We start from the raw sequence: 17,348 nt of genomic DNA, 5'->3' as shown, positions 1-17,348 counted from the left end.
GAGCCAACAGCTATTGTGACCAAAGGAAAACCATTTGGGGGAAAGACTGACCAGAGCCATTGTTGCAGTTTGTTTCTTTGGTAAATTGATTCGCATCTATGGAGGTTTTTTGTGGAAATCTCTTCCCTGTAGTAGTTTCACTTTAATATGCTTGCTGAGAGTGCTGTATGGTAACTATGGGCAATTACAGTGCTATTCTGCTCAGAGGCTACAAACAAAGCAGGCCAGCTAGGGCGTGAAACTTGTGGGGAATTCAGGATAGCCAGGGAGCTGTGAGGCCTGGAAATACCCTGATCAGGAGGGGGTGAGGGAGAGACACTGGCTTCTCTTTACCAGAAATGACAGCTTCTGTACTTGAGGCCTAGAAGTGATGCTATTGCTGGGCCACTGGAGTGAAGATACAGATGTAACTGTCCTGAGCTGTGAAGTGTATTTCTGAGCTTTGATTTGATGAGCATCTCATGGCACACAAGTGACACATGCAGCTGCTAACATGTGCAGTCATCTCAAATGTATGAGGCCACATGCTCCTTTTAAGTGAACAATGCAACACTCCTGAGAGTCAATGATCTGAAAAGGCACATTCAAGTTGCTTGGAATAATAGGACCAAACAACCTTCAGAGTCTCAGGTTAAGACTCAGAGGGGTAACAGTGTTAGTCTGTAACTGGGGGCAGGGAAACAACCTTTAAACAATGAATAGTTCTTTGAGAGATGTCCCCATGGGCACTTCACATTAGTTTGGTGTGCTGCCACCAAGCCTCAGCAGAGATTTGATAGCAGTGTCCCTGGGGTTCTGTAGCACCTTAAAGAGGGTTGGGCCCAGAAGCTCATGATACCATCGACATTTGTATTGGTCTCTAAGGTGCTGCAGAACTATTTGTTGTGTTTTAAGATTGGTCATCCTCAGTGCTGGTGCTTTGGTGTTGGATATCTCGGAGTTGTGGCAATTCTGTTTGCAGGCTGAGGAGGACAAATGAGTTGGGTCTTCCTTGACCCTGGGGTTAGGGAGCTTGCCAGTTGTCATGCATGAGATGAATATACAGGGGTTGGGAAATAGCTAATGGGATACAAGCCTGTCTTCTAAGGATGGACAGACATCAGGCTTACTGCCAGAGGGGGCTTCTTTGTGTTCTGGGCTGGTCCTAGGGACACTGCTCTCTTCCCTTCTGCTGAAATGGTTCTCTTATTCGAAGCCATCTTGTTCTCCTGTGGCTTTCCTGCAACACTCCATTCAAGCTCATGTTGTATCTGGTGTGCTCCTATTGTGACAGCCAAAAGCTAAGCTGACCATTTTGCTGGAGGGCTATGCTGCTCAGTAACTTACTCAAACTGTCAGTGGGAAATGAATAAGGATGCCAAAAGCTTGAAGTACTTTTAACTAGGCTTACATGTCTTGTGCTTGGCCAGCTGGCTGAATATGGTGGATTCTTTCAATTTGGCAGTCCCTAACAATGGATTAGTCTAATCATTAGACAGTTGGGTCTCCAGCATTGAAACATAATGCTGCTTTATATGCTCCCTTTATTAGGCATATTCTGGTACAAACAGCAGTTAAATCCTTTCTGAAACTTGTTTAAGTGTCTTCTGTGGCGCTTCTTTCTGCGCAGAACTGCAAGTGAGCCACTTGTGCTGTCATAGCCCATAATAATCTGTCAGCAAGCTGAAAACACAGGGTTGTTACTTGTTGGCGGCTAGTGGGAATGTGCATTAAAGCACTACAGTACAATTGCATGGCCATCTTGAAATAAAAGCTAAAGCGACAATGGTATGCAACCTGACAGACTAAGATCTAGAAAGACTTGGCTTAGAGGGATTAATTAAAGCAACACAAATGGATAATGTCCTGGATTTGGAAATGTGCTTAATAGGCAAAGGAGAAGGTAAGCTTGTGTGCCCTGGTTCAGACTGGCTGGCTGCTGGCGTGGTTCTGGGTGCTGTGAGCACTCGGGGTACCAGGGTCCTTGTCCAGCCCCAGGGATCAGGTGGCTGGGCAGCACAATCCTGGAATTCTAGCGCAGAGAGCAAGAAAGCAAGTGTCAGTGTCTTTATCAGCACACAGGGAAACCAGACCAGTTGGGGCTGTGACTGCACCCCATCACAGTAGTGCAGTGGTTCTTAAACTTTTTGGCCCATGGCCCACCTGGTTTAATGCAAACCTTTCTGCAGACCACCAGTTGCTAATGGAAACTTGCTGTTAATTACATAATGATGCCAGAGCCATTTTGCTAGGGCAGCAGCTAGGGAAAGTGGTTTAATTGAACCAGTAAAAAAGGAAATATTTAAATCATTAAACAGATTAAGCACTTCCTCATGTTTATCAAACTCACTTTACATAAAGTAAATATTAATTTGTCCAACACAAGGTTTGTGTTGTCTTTATTTATAGCAATGGTGTGGAACCTGTTTTGGGTCAGCCACTGACCTACAGAACATTTGGCTGGGGACCACACAAGTAAGAAGCAATCAAAACCCTTCCAAAAAAAAAACCACCCGAAAAAAAACCCAACCCTCATAGATGTGGCACCCTGCTGAGACATTTTACTCCTCTGGCAGTACAGCCTCACAGGGTGAGGGACAGGGAGGACTGAGTTTCAGGGCTTCCCGTAGGCCAGATTTGCTCATCTGGGGTTCTGGGATTATTGGATTTTTATGGATAACTCTATGCTCTGGGGTGCGGACAAAAATGAGGGGTTCAGTGTGTGGGCTGCTGAATGGGATAGGGATGGGGTATATGATCTAGGAGGGAGGTCGGGTGCGTGAGGGTGCGAGGTCTGAATGGAACATAGGGTGCAGCATCAGATTGGGAGTAGAGTGTCTGGTGGGAGGGAGGGGGCAAGCACAAGGGAAGGTGCAGTGTGTGTGCACCTGGGAGGGAGGGTGTAGGAGCAAGGGTGGGTGTAGGAATGGACTGGGGGTGTGGGGGGGGAGGAGGGGAGGTATAGTGCAGGTGCTGGACATGAGGAGAAGGGGGCCACTTACCTACCCTCACACCTATGCTGCTCCCAGGTATGTTGCTCCTGTTGGCTGGATGCCTCCACGCAGTGTCTATACTGCTGTTCCCCCAGTGAGGCCAGGGAAGCAGCAGTATGTGGAGCTGCTTCTGGCTCCACTTCTTAGCCTCCCCCATGTGGGTCTTGTGGGGACGTTAAGAGATTTCTTCTGCCTCCCTCCCCCCACCCCCCAGGAAGTGAATGCCAGTGTGGGTTCCCTGCTATGTGGAGGGAGGGAGGAAATGAGGGCTGAGCTTGAGCCAAGGACCACATGGAAGGCAGCCACGTACCACTAGTGGCTCACAGACCACAGTTTGAGACCCATTGCAGTAGTGTCTTACCATAACGGCATGAGCCCTTGTGCTGGGCTCCCCCTCCCGGGTGAGACAATAAGACCCCTATAAGGATACATCTACACTGCAATGCTCTTTCAGAATACTGGAGTATCCAGAAATAGCTATCCCGCGTCTTCACAGCAAGCCCATTATTTCAGGCTTGCTATTCTGATGTCCCTGTAAACCTCATTCTACGGGGAGTAAGGGACATTTCGAAATAAGATACACAATTTGAGCTATGCAAATTGCACGTCTTATTTTGCATTACGGTGCAGTATAGACAAAATTTAAAATGTCTTTCACCTCTATAGTAGGCAAGAGGGAACATATCCATTGTTCCTAGATGGGAATACTCCTGTGTCAAGCCTTGCTGCTTGCTTGACTTTAGCTGTGGTAGAGCACTCTTTCTTATGTCCTCTTCCGCACGTATCTTAGTTGTTGAAGTCTGATTAGGGTTTCTGGGACATCTTGGCCTGAAATTAGCCTGGGTTGGGGGGAGGGAGAAGCTGAACATTCAAGTCCTGCTAAATTTGAGTTAATTATCTGTCTCTGGCCATGTTGCTGGTATTTGTATTGCATGCAGTTGAGACTGGAAAAACTGGTCAAGACTGCTAAATACAGATGAGCTAAACTCTCATGTTAACAAGTAGCAGTATTGAGCTTTGACATTTGTGCTGGTTACTTGTACTAAAGTTGGATGGGCAATTTTAAAAACTAACTTCCATATTTTCAAGAATGTCCCCTTTTGGATCAATACTATTGAACCGTTAATTGGTGAATGAGAAGAGGCTAGTACGGCTTTGTCTAAGCCTTTTAAAATTGGCTTCAAGGGCAGCTGTAGCAGCACTTTCAGTTGAAAATGTGGCCATGCCATGGGGGTGGGGGGAAGCTGTCGCAGTGCTCTATGTAAACCCACTCCCAGTCTCCAGCACTGTAGCCTGACTCACCACCTTCCTGTGGGAGACCTACAAACGGAGCCAACTGTCCAGTGTACAAGTAAAATTGGATATCGTCCTCCAATGTAATCTTGGTGCTAAGGCTACAAATCATTCACTGAGGTCATGAAACCTGATTTCAAGTGGTCTGACTTCAGCCCACAGTATCTGCGTGTGGTAGGGGTCCCTCCACAGCTGCCTAGCTGCTGCAGATAGTGTGTGTACTCTGCAGCTGAACTTTCCATTTTCTCACTAATATTTTAAGTCAGACCGGTCATAGGCTTCCATAAATGTCCTTTATTGCCTGTGACGTGTCTGACTTTGTCATTAATATTTTTAGTAAATCTTAGTCTTAACAGTAGTTAAAGTAGATGAGACTGAATTGAGTACCTAGTACTTATGTTTAGGGAGGGGAGAGATTTGGGACACCTGATACTCTGAACTTGCTAATGCAGTTTTCATGCTATTTAAAAGTCATGTGGCTTTGCTTTGGTTAGGGTAATCTATAGTAGACTGCTTTCTGTTGTGACAGAATAAGTTAGCTTGGCATAGAAGTGGTCAAGTGACTGAACAAATGTAGTTGATAAAAGGATATCCTCTTTTTTCCTCTGATCTGCTCCTGATAATTTGTTGTGTTCATATCAGACCCTTTCTTCCAGATCGGTGTCTTTTGAATTCTCTGTTCTGTTGTCTCTGTATATTAAGCTGCTTTCTCAAAACAAGACTTCAGAAGCTGCATTCTTTAAATTGCCCTTTGTTTTTGCCAAGGACTGTTGCTAAGGTACACTCAAGGAAATGCTGGGGATCAAGCATTACGGGAAGCTGATTCAGGCCACTAAACTATTGCTCACTGCAGTCAGTGATCCCTCTTAAATGTCTTTAGATTTGCAGTTGTGCCATAACAGCAAAATATAGAAACTTTTTTGTGGTGGTCATAAGCTTGGTGAAAACAACCTTGTCATATGTAAGCAGTATTTTATATATACAAGATGACTACAGTGTGAATTATCTTGCTGATTTACCCTCATGGTAATGCTGCATGGCTTTTTCTGACTCAAACTTAATTATTGCTTTTTTCTGGTTGTCCTAATTAGAACATAATCATGGCTTTGCCTATTCTCTGCTTCAAGGGTAACTGTAAAATGCCAATGGCCAGTACAAATTCGGAAATGGAAGCACTGAGAAACTTCTTAGTGATGTGTTAACCAGCAACCTAGTTGTAATGAAATTCAGAATGTCCCATATATTGGGTAATAACAAAGAGCAGCAGTGCAAAATACCAAATGAGGAAGCATGATAGGAGTTTGCAATATAGTCATCTGCTTCGACTTTTGTAAAGATGCTCTATTCACTTTTCCTAATCTCAGAGTATGTTCTGAGTGAGTTTCCAAGACACCATGATCTTCTCCCACTTAGAGGCTTTTATATGTCCCTTGAGACAGATACATGAGAACCACATGTTCCTGCAATATAAAGCTTAGACTTGAAATCTGACTGGGTATTTTAAAAGGATAGCTGCCAGACATACTCTGTAGTATTGCAGGGATCCACGACACTTGTTTGAGCTTCAGCTAAAAAATTAGAATGTTTCTGTAAGTAATCTTAGCAATTGCAGACAGTTGAGGGGCAGGTACTGAGTTGTCCTGTGACACATTAAAACGGAAACATATTGCAAGTGGTGTTCTCAGTGTATTAAATTTCATAAGTTGACTACAAATTTATACACTTGGTTTTGATATTTGGCTCTTCTGCAGAAACCAAGGACTAGATCCCTTGTTATCAACCAGGGGCAGATTTACCACTGGGGATACAGAGGTCTTCAGGGACACATTGACTCATCTAGATATTTTCTTGGCTTTATAATAGGCCGCATAAAAAGCATTAGCCAAGTCGGTACAAACTGTCATAAATGACTTGTTTATACTGTTCTGTAGATGATACGCTAAAGAGCAGTATTTATATTCCAATCAACTTATCTCATGGTAAAAGATGAAGCAATTTCTCAATGTGGTGCGGCTCTTACAAAAAAAAGTAAGCAAGTTCAAGTGAGGTGGCACTTGGGGCATGCAAGGCAGATACCGTAGTCTGGAAAGGCTGAGAACCCCAGACTAGATTAACAAAACAGGAGGCCTCCCATTTGTCCTCTTACCCAGTAGGACCCAGATTCAGAACTCCTTAAGCTTGCTGCGGAGAAAAGATTTGAACTGAGTCTTGTGTTGCATCAGAGTGCCCTAGGTGCTGATCTATGGGATATTTTAGTATGAGTGTTTCTCAAGGTCTCCTGTCAAAGCTGTTCCATTTAAAATATATTTAATAGTTATTGGAGCAGGCGCTTGAGTACAAATAGCCCAAGTCCCTTAACCAGTCACTTGTTTTCTTGTTTAATAATAGCCTTTGGACCAGAGAATGAGTCTCTGATTTGCCAAAAACTTCAATTCGGCTGTAAACAGCACCCTTAGTATTCCCAATAAACCAAGAATCCATTAATAGATAAGCTATCACATGGGGGCATCAGGTATGACAAATTAAAGCCATTTACTGCCACACATCAGGATTATAAAACCGAAGTGTCCCTCTTTGTAAGCACAATAGTCTCTTGGCTTGAAACCTGGTGTCCTGACATAGAAGGGGGTGTGTTTTTGGGAGGAAGAGAGAAACTAACTGTTCTGAAGAATTTAAAGCCTTGTCAAGAAGTAGCCTCTGTCACCAAGCACTCAGTTTCCGCTTCCAGTTGTAGTTGAGGCTAGCACTGAGTATTCAACATGTGCAGAACTGGGTTCCAATACTCTTAAGACAGACTTGGCCAGGGATATCAACTGTTGAAAGTTCAAGGCAACTTGACAGGGGTGTGGAAAATTTGCCTCCTATTTCCTAAGGCTTTGACAATCTTCCTTAATGACCGTGCAGTCCCTGGAGTACACTCACCAGTGTGATGTGGGGATCAACTGGAAGTTGGGAATGCTTGCTTGCTATAGCTGTGGGAGTCTCCAGTACCTGTGTAGCACTGCCCCTCTGCAGGGAGTAGTTGCTCCTTTCTTCTAACAAATAGAGCTCGAAGCCTTGTGTTCAGCTGCCTGCTAGCTTTGCTTCAAGGAGCATTGCCACTCAAAATCGATGCCGGCTTCGCCACAGGCTCCTACAGAAGTATTTCCTGGCTGGGCCATCCAGAGTACAGAGGATGCTCTTTGACTCAGTTGTCTGCCTTCTGGATGTAAAGTTGGTCCTAGATATAACTAACCCACACCATACATTCTGTGCAGCTCTGAGGGGAGGCATGCTGCGCTCCAGGCAGCGCAAAGGGCTGGCAGCCTGTCCAAGGCCCTGCCTGTACTGACTGGGGCTGGCTGCTCCCCTGGGAATGGGGGATATTCTAAAGCCATAAATACCTTGCAGAACTTGCTGCCCAAAGAACTGAGACTAAAAGCTTGGGAGTCAGTTTGTCACTCACATAGAATAAGACTATCTGTTAATATGTGCACCAGGTCATAAGAACCTTCTTACTTAAGGATTGTTGCTCACCCTTCTGAGCAGGCTGTTCCTGCACTGCCTTCAGCAGGGTGTTTTGCTTCTCCTTGAAGCAGCAGATACTGGCCAAAGGATCATAGGGGGTTTCTGGACAAACTGAATCAATCTATTGATCTGCTTAATAAGGGTTAACCAAGCTTGTCTCCTGTCTTGCAGATAGCAAAGCAATTGTTGATGGGAACTTAAAACTGATCCTGGGCCTAGTATGGACCCTTATCCTGCACTATTCCATCTCCATGCCAGTATGGGAAGATGAAGGCGATGACGATGCCAAGAAACAGACTCCTAAGCAAAGACTACTGGGATGGATTCAGAACAAAATTCCATACTTGCCAATCACAAACTTCAATCAAAACTGGCAGGATGGCAAAGCATTGGGTGCCCTGGTCGATAGCTGTGCTCCAGGTAAGATCTCTTTGTAGACCGTTGTCTTTCCTGTCTCGTTCTGTGTGGCAGCACTGATTCATACTAAGATGACATAACTAATGCTTCTTTAGATGAAGCCGTGGGGCTGATTTGATTCAAGTGCTATGAAACAGTAGTCATGGAAGTCAGCTATAAATGACTGGTCTGAAGGTTAAGAGCATATAGGGAAATATCAGCATAAAACTGCAAATGATGTAGCTGTTGTAGTAAGCCAAACTAGAGTTCTCTGTTCTAACTTAAGGTACCGGATTAGCACAAGGGGGTGGAGTGAATATTGGCTCACAAACTGAAAGAACTTGTTTGGCCAAACGTGGGAACATCTTTCAGCTTGGGAAAGAAGAGGCTCTCCATGAAGGCTTTTAAAACAGGAATTCAGGAAGTTGTGCGCAATTTCTTAAATCTCAGCACCTTTGTATTTTCTCTAATTTATCAAGAAATATGACTGAGGGGGAGGCAGAGCAGCACAAGTATCTCTTGCTGTGAAATGATGGCATTATGGATGCTGTTTGAGCTAAGCTCGTGTAATTCTGGCTATGCACCATTAGGAGTGAGTGTCTTCCAAGTCTAAACTTAAGTCAGCTCTGCACAAGGTTCCACAGAACATTAGGACTCCACTAGATCATTGGCTTTCTTAAACTTAAAACAATTTGTAAGATGCCTTAGTCCTCAGCCTAAATCCAAAACCTCCCAATCAAATGGCTCTCGAAAAAATCTAACCCTGCTTCAATGAGCTGAGTGCAAGACTGTTTCCTGATAGTCCTCTCAGTTTAGAGGATAATCACCAAAAACTTCACTATCCTGCAGTGTACAGCTTTGGCAATGAGTGACAATCTCATGCCATCATCCTTGGAAGCGTGGTGGTGCATCCATTGAAAGTGTAGTTCTAGAACTGAGGAAACAAACCTTCTTAATCTGAAAGCAAAACTTTCACTCTGAGACTTCTGGTGATCTTCCTGAAGAGCCAGCTGCTTTCTAGACTGTGAAAATAGTCATATAGACAGACTTGGAAAGTTGCTACCAGGAATAAGCAGTGTTGCATGTGGCTGGCCGCATAAAACCACCTCTTGCAAATTGTCAATGCTAATGTTATGCATGTGTAACTGGATTATTTTTAGGTCTCTGCCCTGACTGGGAGACCTGGGACCCTAAGAAACCAGTTGACAATGCTCGTGAAGCCATGCAGCAAGCAGATGACTGGTTGGGTGTACCGCAGGTAAGGCAGATTGAAAGCAAACACATCCAGAGCAGAGAGGGCACTTTTTGAACACTAAATGCTTGAACTGAGTCTGTGTTCTCACTAACTTAGTTCTGACAGCCAAATCCTGTTGAACTTTTATGTGAGATTTCTCTTCAATACTACCCGTACACAAGTCTTTAGTGTGCAGAGCTACAGATCTGCAGCCTGTCTTCAGTAACTTCAGTCTTTGTTGTGATTGAGGGCTTGCCTATACTTACAGCTACTGCAGTGCTTATTGCTTTCCCAGGAGGATAATTCTAGTCTCTGGCTTGGAAGTAATGCACTTTTTTTGAATTCCTTAGTTATTGAAGCTAACAGGCGAACATTGGTGGCTTCCATCCTTGTTTCCCTAAAACTACATAAGTAGATTATAGCTTTATAAACTTCCTATTGAAGACTTCTTTGCTACTAACTCAACCCATGATACTACATTAAATATTACTTTCAAACTGGTTTTTGTATTGTAAATCTTTCCAGCAGCTCTGTAGAAACTTCCATATAGGGGAATGATTGACATGTATAGAATTCCCAAGTACCTGTTATGCTCTTGGGAGTCTGATAAATGGCGATAGACTAACTACATGGATCAAACACTCTAATCTTTTTATCTTCCAGGTGATTACTCCTGAAGAAATTATTCACCCTAGTGTGGATGAACACTCTGTAATGACTTACCTGTCACAGTTTCCCAAAGCCAAGCTCAAACCAGGAGCTCCTTTAAAGCCCAAGCTGAATCCAAAGAAAGCTAGAGCCTATGGCAGAGGTAAGGAATAACACTTGGCAATGCAGGGTATTAGGTTGACATATCAAACTAGTTGCTACTTGTTGCCTACGGTAAGTCTGGAGTTCATGCTAGACTTGTGTACTTCTAATGTGTACCCCAGAAGCAGTCCTGTTTTCTCCCAAACCTTCTGAACATGTTTGGCAAGCCTACTGCCTTGCACTTGTATAACATCTATCATCCCACTGTTTCCAGTGGTGAGATGAGACCCTTTTTTGAGACTTGCAGGATCATGGTGTCAAAACAATACTCATGCAGACAGAGTGGTGCACACTTTTATGACTGATCATATGGCATGCACTTAAAAAAACCAAGTGTGCAGCCAAGAAGTAGGTAAAACATTAATGAGTGTATTCAGTTTCTGGCCTTAGACTTGCTATCTCAGGGGAGGAGATAATAAGAACATAAGAACGGCAGTACTGGGTCAGACCAAAGGTCCTTCTAGCCCATTATCTTGTCTACTGACAGTGGCCATCACCAGGTGCCCCAGAGAGGGTGGACCAAAGACAATGATCAAGCGATTTGTCTCCTGCCATCTCTCTCCAGCCTCTGACAAACAGAGGCCAGGGACACCATTTTATCCCCTGGCTAATAGCCTTTTATGGACCTAACCTCCATGAAATTATCTAGCTTCTCTTTAAACTCTATTATAGTCCTAGCCTTCACAGCCTCCTCTGGCAAGGAGTTCCACAGGTTGACTACACGCTGTGTGAAGAAGAACTTTCTTTTATTAGTTTTAAACCTGCTACCCATTAATTTCATTTGGTGTCCTCTAGTTCTTCTATTTAGGGAACTAATAAATAACTTTTCTTTATCGGCCCTCTCCACACCACTCGATTTTATAGACCTCTATCATATCCCCCCTCAGTCTCCTTTTTTCTAAACTGAAAAGTTCCAGTCGCTTTAACCTCTCCTCATATGGGACCTGTTCCAAACCCCTAATCATTTTAGTTGCCCTTTTCTGAACCCTTTCCAAGGCCAAAATATCTTTTTTGAGGTGAGGAGACCACATCTGTACACAGTATTCCAGATGTGGACGTACCATAGTTTTATACAGGGGCAGTAAGATATTCTGGGTCTTATTTTCTATCCCTTTCCTAATAATTCGTAGCATCCTATTTGCCTTTTTGACCGCCGCTGCACACTGTGTGGAAGTTTTCAGAGAACTGTCCACGATAACTCCCAAGATCTCTTTCCTGATTTGTCGTAGACAAATTTGCCCCCATCATACTGTACATATAGTTGGGGTTATTTTTCCCAATGTGCATTACTTTACACTTATCCACATTAAATTTCATTTGCCATTTTGTTGCCCAATCACTGAGTTTGGTGAGATCTTCTTGGAGTCCCTCACAGTCTGCTTCTGTCTTGACTATCCTAAACTGTTTAGTATCATCTGCAAACTTTACTACCTCACTGCTTATTCATAAATCATCTGGAGAAAGGAGTAAGTTGAAAAGGATTGGTCCCAGGACTGACCCTTGAGGGACACCACTAGTTACCCCTCTCCAATCTGAAAATTTACCATTTATTCCTACCCTTTGTTTCCTGTCTTTTAACCAGTTCTCAATCCAAGAAAGGACCTTCCCTCTTATCCCATGGCCATGTAACTTACACAAGAGCCTTTGGTGAGGGACCTTGTCAAAGGCTTTCTGAAAATCCCTATCTACTGGATCCCCCTTATCCGCATGCTTGTTAACCCCTTCAAAGAACTCTTAATAGATTAGTAAGACAGGATTTCCCTTTACAGAAACCATGTTGACTTTTGTCCAACAAATTATGTTCTTCTACATGCTTCAGTTTTATTCTTTACTATTGTTTCGACTAATTTGCCCGATACTGAAGTTAGACTTGCCGATCTGTAACTGCTAGGATCGCCTCTATAGCCCTTTTTAAATATTGGTGTCACGTTGGCTACCTTCCAGTCATTAGGTATGGAAGCCGATTTTAAAGCATAGGTTACAAACTACAGATAATAGCTTAGCAATTTCCCATTTGAGTTCTTTTTAGAACCCTTGGATGAATGCCATCCAGTCCCGGAGATTTGTTAACATTAAGTTTTTCTATTTGTTCCAAAACCTCCTAACGACACTTCAATCGGGGACAGTTCCTCAGATTCACCAATACATGACACCAGAGGTAATCATCAATACATGACACCAGAACCATTTTAGTGAAACTTATACTGTAGATAAATAATTTGGAATTTCAGTAACTTCATAGTTGTCCCCTAGAACAGACAAACTACTTAACAGGAAACAACGTAAGACTACTGTTGCAACTATGCATTGTTGTGTAACACATTCATTCTCTGAAAACGGGGACAGTGAGTGGTGAGACAAGCCATGTGGGCTTTCAGGCAAGAGACCTGTTCTATTGGATTAGGGTAACTGGCTGGTAACAGTCCAATCTTAAACTTGATCGTGGGAGATTTGGCTTTGAAAACAAGTCCAACAGAACATTTAAGAGCAAAATGCGAAGGGATCTCTTCTGACTGCCATGTGCGTTCATGACAAACATGTCCAGCATAGAAAATGGGAACAGCTGTGTACACTATGCTATCAGATGGGTTACCTTATTGTATAGCAATTGTACAAAGCTCTCTTCACTGCAGGGACCACTCTCAATTGTCATGAAAACATGGCTAATGTTCTTTTGTGTAGTAACTTATAGGCAAAATAGGGCCTATTAGAGGCAGCATGATCTGGAGAGCTAAAAGGACAGGAACTAAGTTCTACCTTCAAGTGGCTCTATCTCCTCTTTTCCCTGACCATTGGGAAGGGGAAACACCCTGAGATTCTGCATTGGTGCTTGTACAGTGCCTCGAACAAACAGCTTATGTGCAAAACATGCTTTTTGGTCTAAATGTGACTTTAATGCATTCAACACCTTATGTGTTAATAGAAACATCCTCTTGTTACTGGTATGCTTCTCCGAAGATAAAGATGCTCAAACTTAGCTATTCACAACCACTCTTTGGCTACACTGTCAGACACTGCATCCATTTGTTCTAATAATTACAAAAGGTTGGAGAAACCAGTTTCTTAGTAAAACTAGAGGCACAGTCTCATGAGAAGCAATTGCTTCATGTGTGCTTGGCAATGCAAAGAACTAGCAACTGACCCATTTAACAGCATGATAGGTGTAATATAGCTCAAGGCAAAGTGTAAAAAATGAGGTAACTAAGTTGCCATAAATACATTCTGTGTCATGTCTTTCTCTAAGATAACTATAGATTTTTGTTTGTTTGGGAAAAGTTTTAGCATGACTTTAACTCCACTGAGTCTTGCAGGACACAGACCTTAGTTTAAACTAGTGCTCGTGTATACTAAGTTGTGTAAGCTAAGTTTTGGCAAGATGTTTTGAATGACTTGCATGGGTGAAATTCAGAAGAGATGTAGATGTTCACAAGCAGAATATCAAACCATAGTATCAGTTTCATATAGGAAAGAAGAATGCCTAGTAAAACTACAAACTAAACTTTTGGTCCCAGTAATTAATACTGTCTAGGTCAATAATTTAACAAATACCAAGCTGCTGTTCAGAACTTATCTACTACTTCAATCACTAATATATTAGCATTGCTTTTGGCTTCTCTGAAATACTTGGAACATCCCCATTTCTATGGTCTGTGGGAAACTTGAATAAAATGGTTATAACTAGAATGAAACCATCCTTGTTGCCCTGTTAAAGAAGGTAAGGGTATGACTCTGAACGGGAAGGTAGGTCAGACAGTTAGTAACTTGATGGCTCTTCTAAATAGTCTTGCCATATTCTGACGGTATGCTTGTGGCAGAGCTCAAGCTGTACCCGCTGGGTCCTGTGCTTCCTGGTGGATTTTTAGTATGCTTCAGAGGCTGACAGCAGACACCCCCCCCCCCCCCTTGTTTGAGGCAAGAGTTCCCTGCTTAATGAGCCATTTTCATGCTAGGCAAGTCACTAGCTTGGGGTGGGCCCACTGGGTGTGGAGAGGGTTTAAGGAGCCCAGTGCCACCCAGCCCAAGGCCCAACGTAGCAGCTATTAGTGGGGCTCTTGCACTTATCCCCACAGAATAGCAGCCTCTCCCTGGGCCATTTTCCCCCAACCACTCCCACAGTACCTTCTCCCTGGCACCTTGGAGAGAACCTCTCCTGCTTACAACGTAGTTTGCCTCCGCACTGCACGCCCTCTTCTCCTTCTGCCACTGTACCTGAGGGGAAGCCTCTTCTAGTGGACCAGCAGGCCCTAACTGATTTTAGGTGTTCCATTAGCCAGCTGCTGCTGTGTAGGCCAGCTCATAAGTCTCAGGTGTCTGCCTGTTTTGGCTGCTGAGCAGCAATCTCGGGCAGCCTATGCAGGGAACAGAAAACCAATCAGTGTACCTGCTCACCACCAAACGAACTCCTGCAGCCTAATGCCTGCAGTTATTCAGGAGGCAGTCAGGATTTACTGCCGAGGTGTCCTTGCAGGTCTCTGGCTCAGTTGTGTGTATGCTCAGTGATGTGTGAGTGTCAAATTGTTCACTTGGTCTTCACAGCAGACCCCAAGAGAGCTCCCAAAGACCACAAACCAGATTAGGATTGAAGGTGCCAGGCCAGGTTTGTTAAATGAAGTGCAGTAATAGTTGTGAGTAGACTCTACTGAACCACTAGGCATATGTACCCCGTAACAATGGAATGACTCAATCGGTGGAAAATTTCCACTGCCCCCTAGGTTATCCAAAGACTGTCCCCACAAGACACCACTTTATACCTGTAGGGTCTAAATAGACATGATGAAAATGATGAAAAGAGATGATCTAATCAAACCACGAGGTACAGGGTGTTGGATGGTAACCTGACATATCAGCAGTGATGCACCCTTTCTCGAACCTGGGTCTGTCTCTGAGGAGTGGGTTTCAAGGTCTCTTTTAATGAGCTGTGCTTTCAACTTATGACCAGTACCAATTATTGTTCTGTGGTTGGTACCCAGCACCAATTAGTGTTTTGCACTCTGTCCTGTTTGGGCCAAGTTCTGTGAGCAGAGCCTAGCCTCTTGCGCACAGCTCTAGCTTGGCTCTGTTAGCCATGTTTTCTCTCTTGTTAGCTAGGCCTCAGACTGGGCCTGTGCTGCATGGGCTTACGTTTTAGACCTTAATCTTACTACACTGCCTTTGGTCTGCCACAGATAGCTTTTGAGACTTAAAGTCAAGTGGCATGCAGAATTTCTGACTTCATTCTGGGATAAGCCTGCTGTGAGTTTGTTAACCTTTAAAACACCTAAAAGTGCCTGTATTGTAGGAACTGAAGGGTGTGAAACTGAGATCCTGAACAGACTTTATGGAATTCAACTTATGTTAATTCCATAAAGTTAAAATTGGTAATTCAAATTCAATACCTTTTTGGGATGCATTGTATTTATAATGTGGCAGCATCTACATCATCCCTGCTCGAAAAGGTAATGCTAATGAATTTATCAACTTTTGAAGCCACTCCCACTGGAGAAATGCATAGACTAGTTCACACTGGATTTTTCCACAGACCATGATATAAGACTTCTGGATAGAAGCCCGAGTTTTATACTAACTCAGATGCTGCATCCTGATCTGGTGAACAGACAGGCGTCTCTTGGGACTCAGAGTGCCCAAATTTTTACAGCAGGATCGGAGTGATGGAGTGCTTATTCTGAACTGAAATTGTGATGAATGGGTGATCACAAGGAATTTCCCTTGGATGAGGGATTGAAGGACTTACCCTGCTAGGATCCATGTTAGGATTGGATCGCCCGATAAGCTTGTTAGCATTGATGTAGATTTTCCACTGTTAAATGTTTCAAAAATATTGTACTGTAAGAATAAGGCTTGCTTAGACTTATGGAATTATCTGACAATCGCTCACTAGACAGTCTCTGAAAAGACAGGAAGCGGGCTCCTTGGGCAACCTATCCATGCTGGCAAATAACCAGTAAAGGTTGGGAATAATGAAGACTGGGAATACCTCTGTCAGAAGCAGGAGAGGTGCAGGTCTTCAGTTAAGGAACTGAAAGTCTTAAGTGGGTGCCCTTACTGGACTACTGAGGGGAAAAGACAGAGCAGCTACTCTGAGCTGTGACACTAGGTATGTATGATGTCACTAGTCTTTCAGTAAACAAGTAGGCCTGGGAAACGTTTGGGGATTGTAGTATTTCACTGCTACATCAGAACTTGTACTAGGTGGCTTCTATGCATGTCATGAGCAACCTCTTAGTTTTGAAACTAGTCAATTGTGCCACTTTTGTGTTCTATCCTCTTAACAGGTATTGAGCCTCATGGAAACATGGTGAAGCAACTGGCCATCTTTACTGTAGACACTATCAGTGCTGGGCAAGGAGATGTAATGGTCTTCATAGAAGATCCAGAGGGGAACAGAGAAGAGGTCTGTATGCTAAACCTATTTTGCATGAAGTGAGGGTTAGGGAAGAGTCTAGTTTAGATCATTACTACACTGATATGCAGTAGTTAGTAAACTGTATTTAAAGCACAATGCTTGGGTAGAAAATTAATGGTAATTCCAAAAAAAGGTCAGCTTACTAATCCACTGAATTTGTGTATATGTTCATAAAAGTAATAGAAAATTTTAGTGTTTCAATTACAACTGATCAGGTGTGGTATGAACAAATTCAGTTTTCTATTTAAGTCCCTCAGTTCCTCTTTCTATTCAACAGTTTGCTTTTTAGCATGAATGTTGAAAACTATATTCATATGGTGAACTTGAATCTGAAGTGGTATTAAAGATGCTGATGTTGCCAGGAAAAACGTTTACCTGAACGTTTGAACTTAAATCATGATAGCGCTGATCATTCTGCAAGAGCAATGGCTAAAGCTGTAGAATATCTGCTGCTAATTCCTAAGTACTTCATTTTAATGTACCATTTGGGGTACTACAATGTTGGTTTGGTTATAGGAAATCAATAATGTAATAAAACTTGGTTACTTTAGTCAAGCGGACATTTGATTTAAGACATTCCAGTCAAGTACACTTAATGGTTAAAGATGTTGGTTGGCTTCCAGAACGGCTGTTGATGGTAGCAAAGAAACAGAATAGGTCAAGTTTGTACTAAATTGGTTTATGTATTCCTAGGAATAGTAGCTTGTACAGAAAAATTGGGGGTGGGGAATTG

The 17,348-nt window shown here is 43.1% G+C and overlaps 1 protein-coding gene across 8 annotated transcripts in view; it reads left to right on the top strand.

The window, feature by feature from the left end:
* Positions 1 to 17,348, top strand: part of FLNB (filamin B) — a 153,902-nt gene that overhangs the window by 74,253 nt on the left and 62,301 nt on the right. For all 8 annotated transcript variants that reach the window (XM_075938852.1, XM_075938858.1, XM_075938857.1 and 5 more), the window contains 4 exons: positions 7,944 to 8,192; positions 9,329 to 9,426; positions 10,066 to 10,213; positions 16,485 to 16,603. In XM_075938852.1, the coding sequence (XP_075794967.1) occupies positions 7,944 to 8,192; positions 9,329 to 9,426; positions 10,066 to 10,213; positions 16,485 to 16,603 (614 nt within the window). The remainder of the gene's footprint in view (positions 1 to 7,943; positions 8,193 to 9,328; positions 9,427 to 10,065; positions 10,214 to 16,484; positions 16,604 to 17,348) is intronic.

The sequence above is a fragment of the Pelodiscus sinensis genome, chromosome 11 (assembly GCF_049634645.1).
Source record: "Pelodiscus sinensis isolate JC-2024 chromosome 11, ASM4963464v1, whole genome shotgun sequence".
Classification (NCBI taxonomy): Eukaryota; Metazoa; Chordata; order Testudines; family Trionychidae; genus Pelodiscus; species Pelodiscus sinensis.
This window is presented reverse-complemented; position numbering and strand designations above follow the sequence as displayed.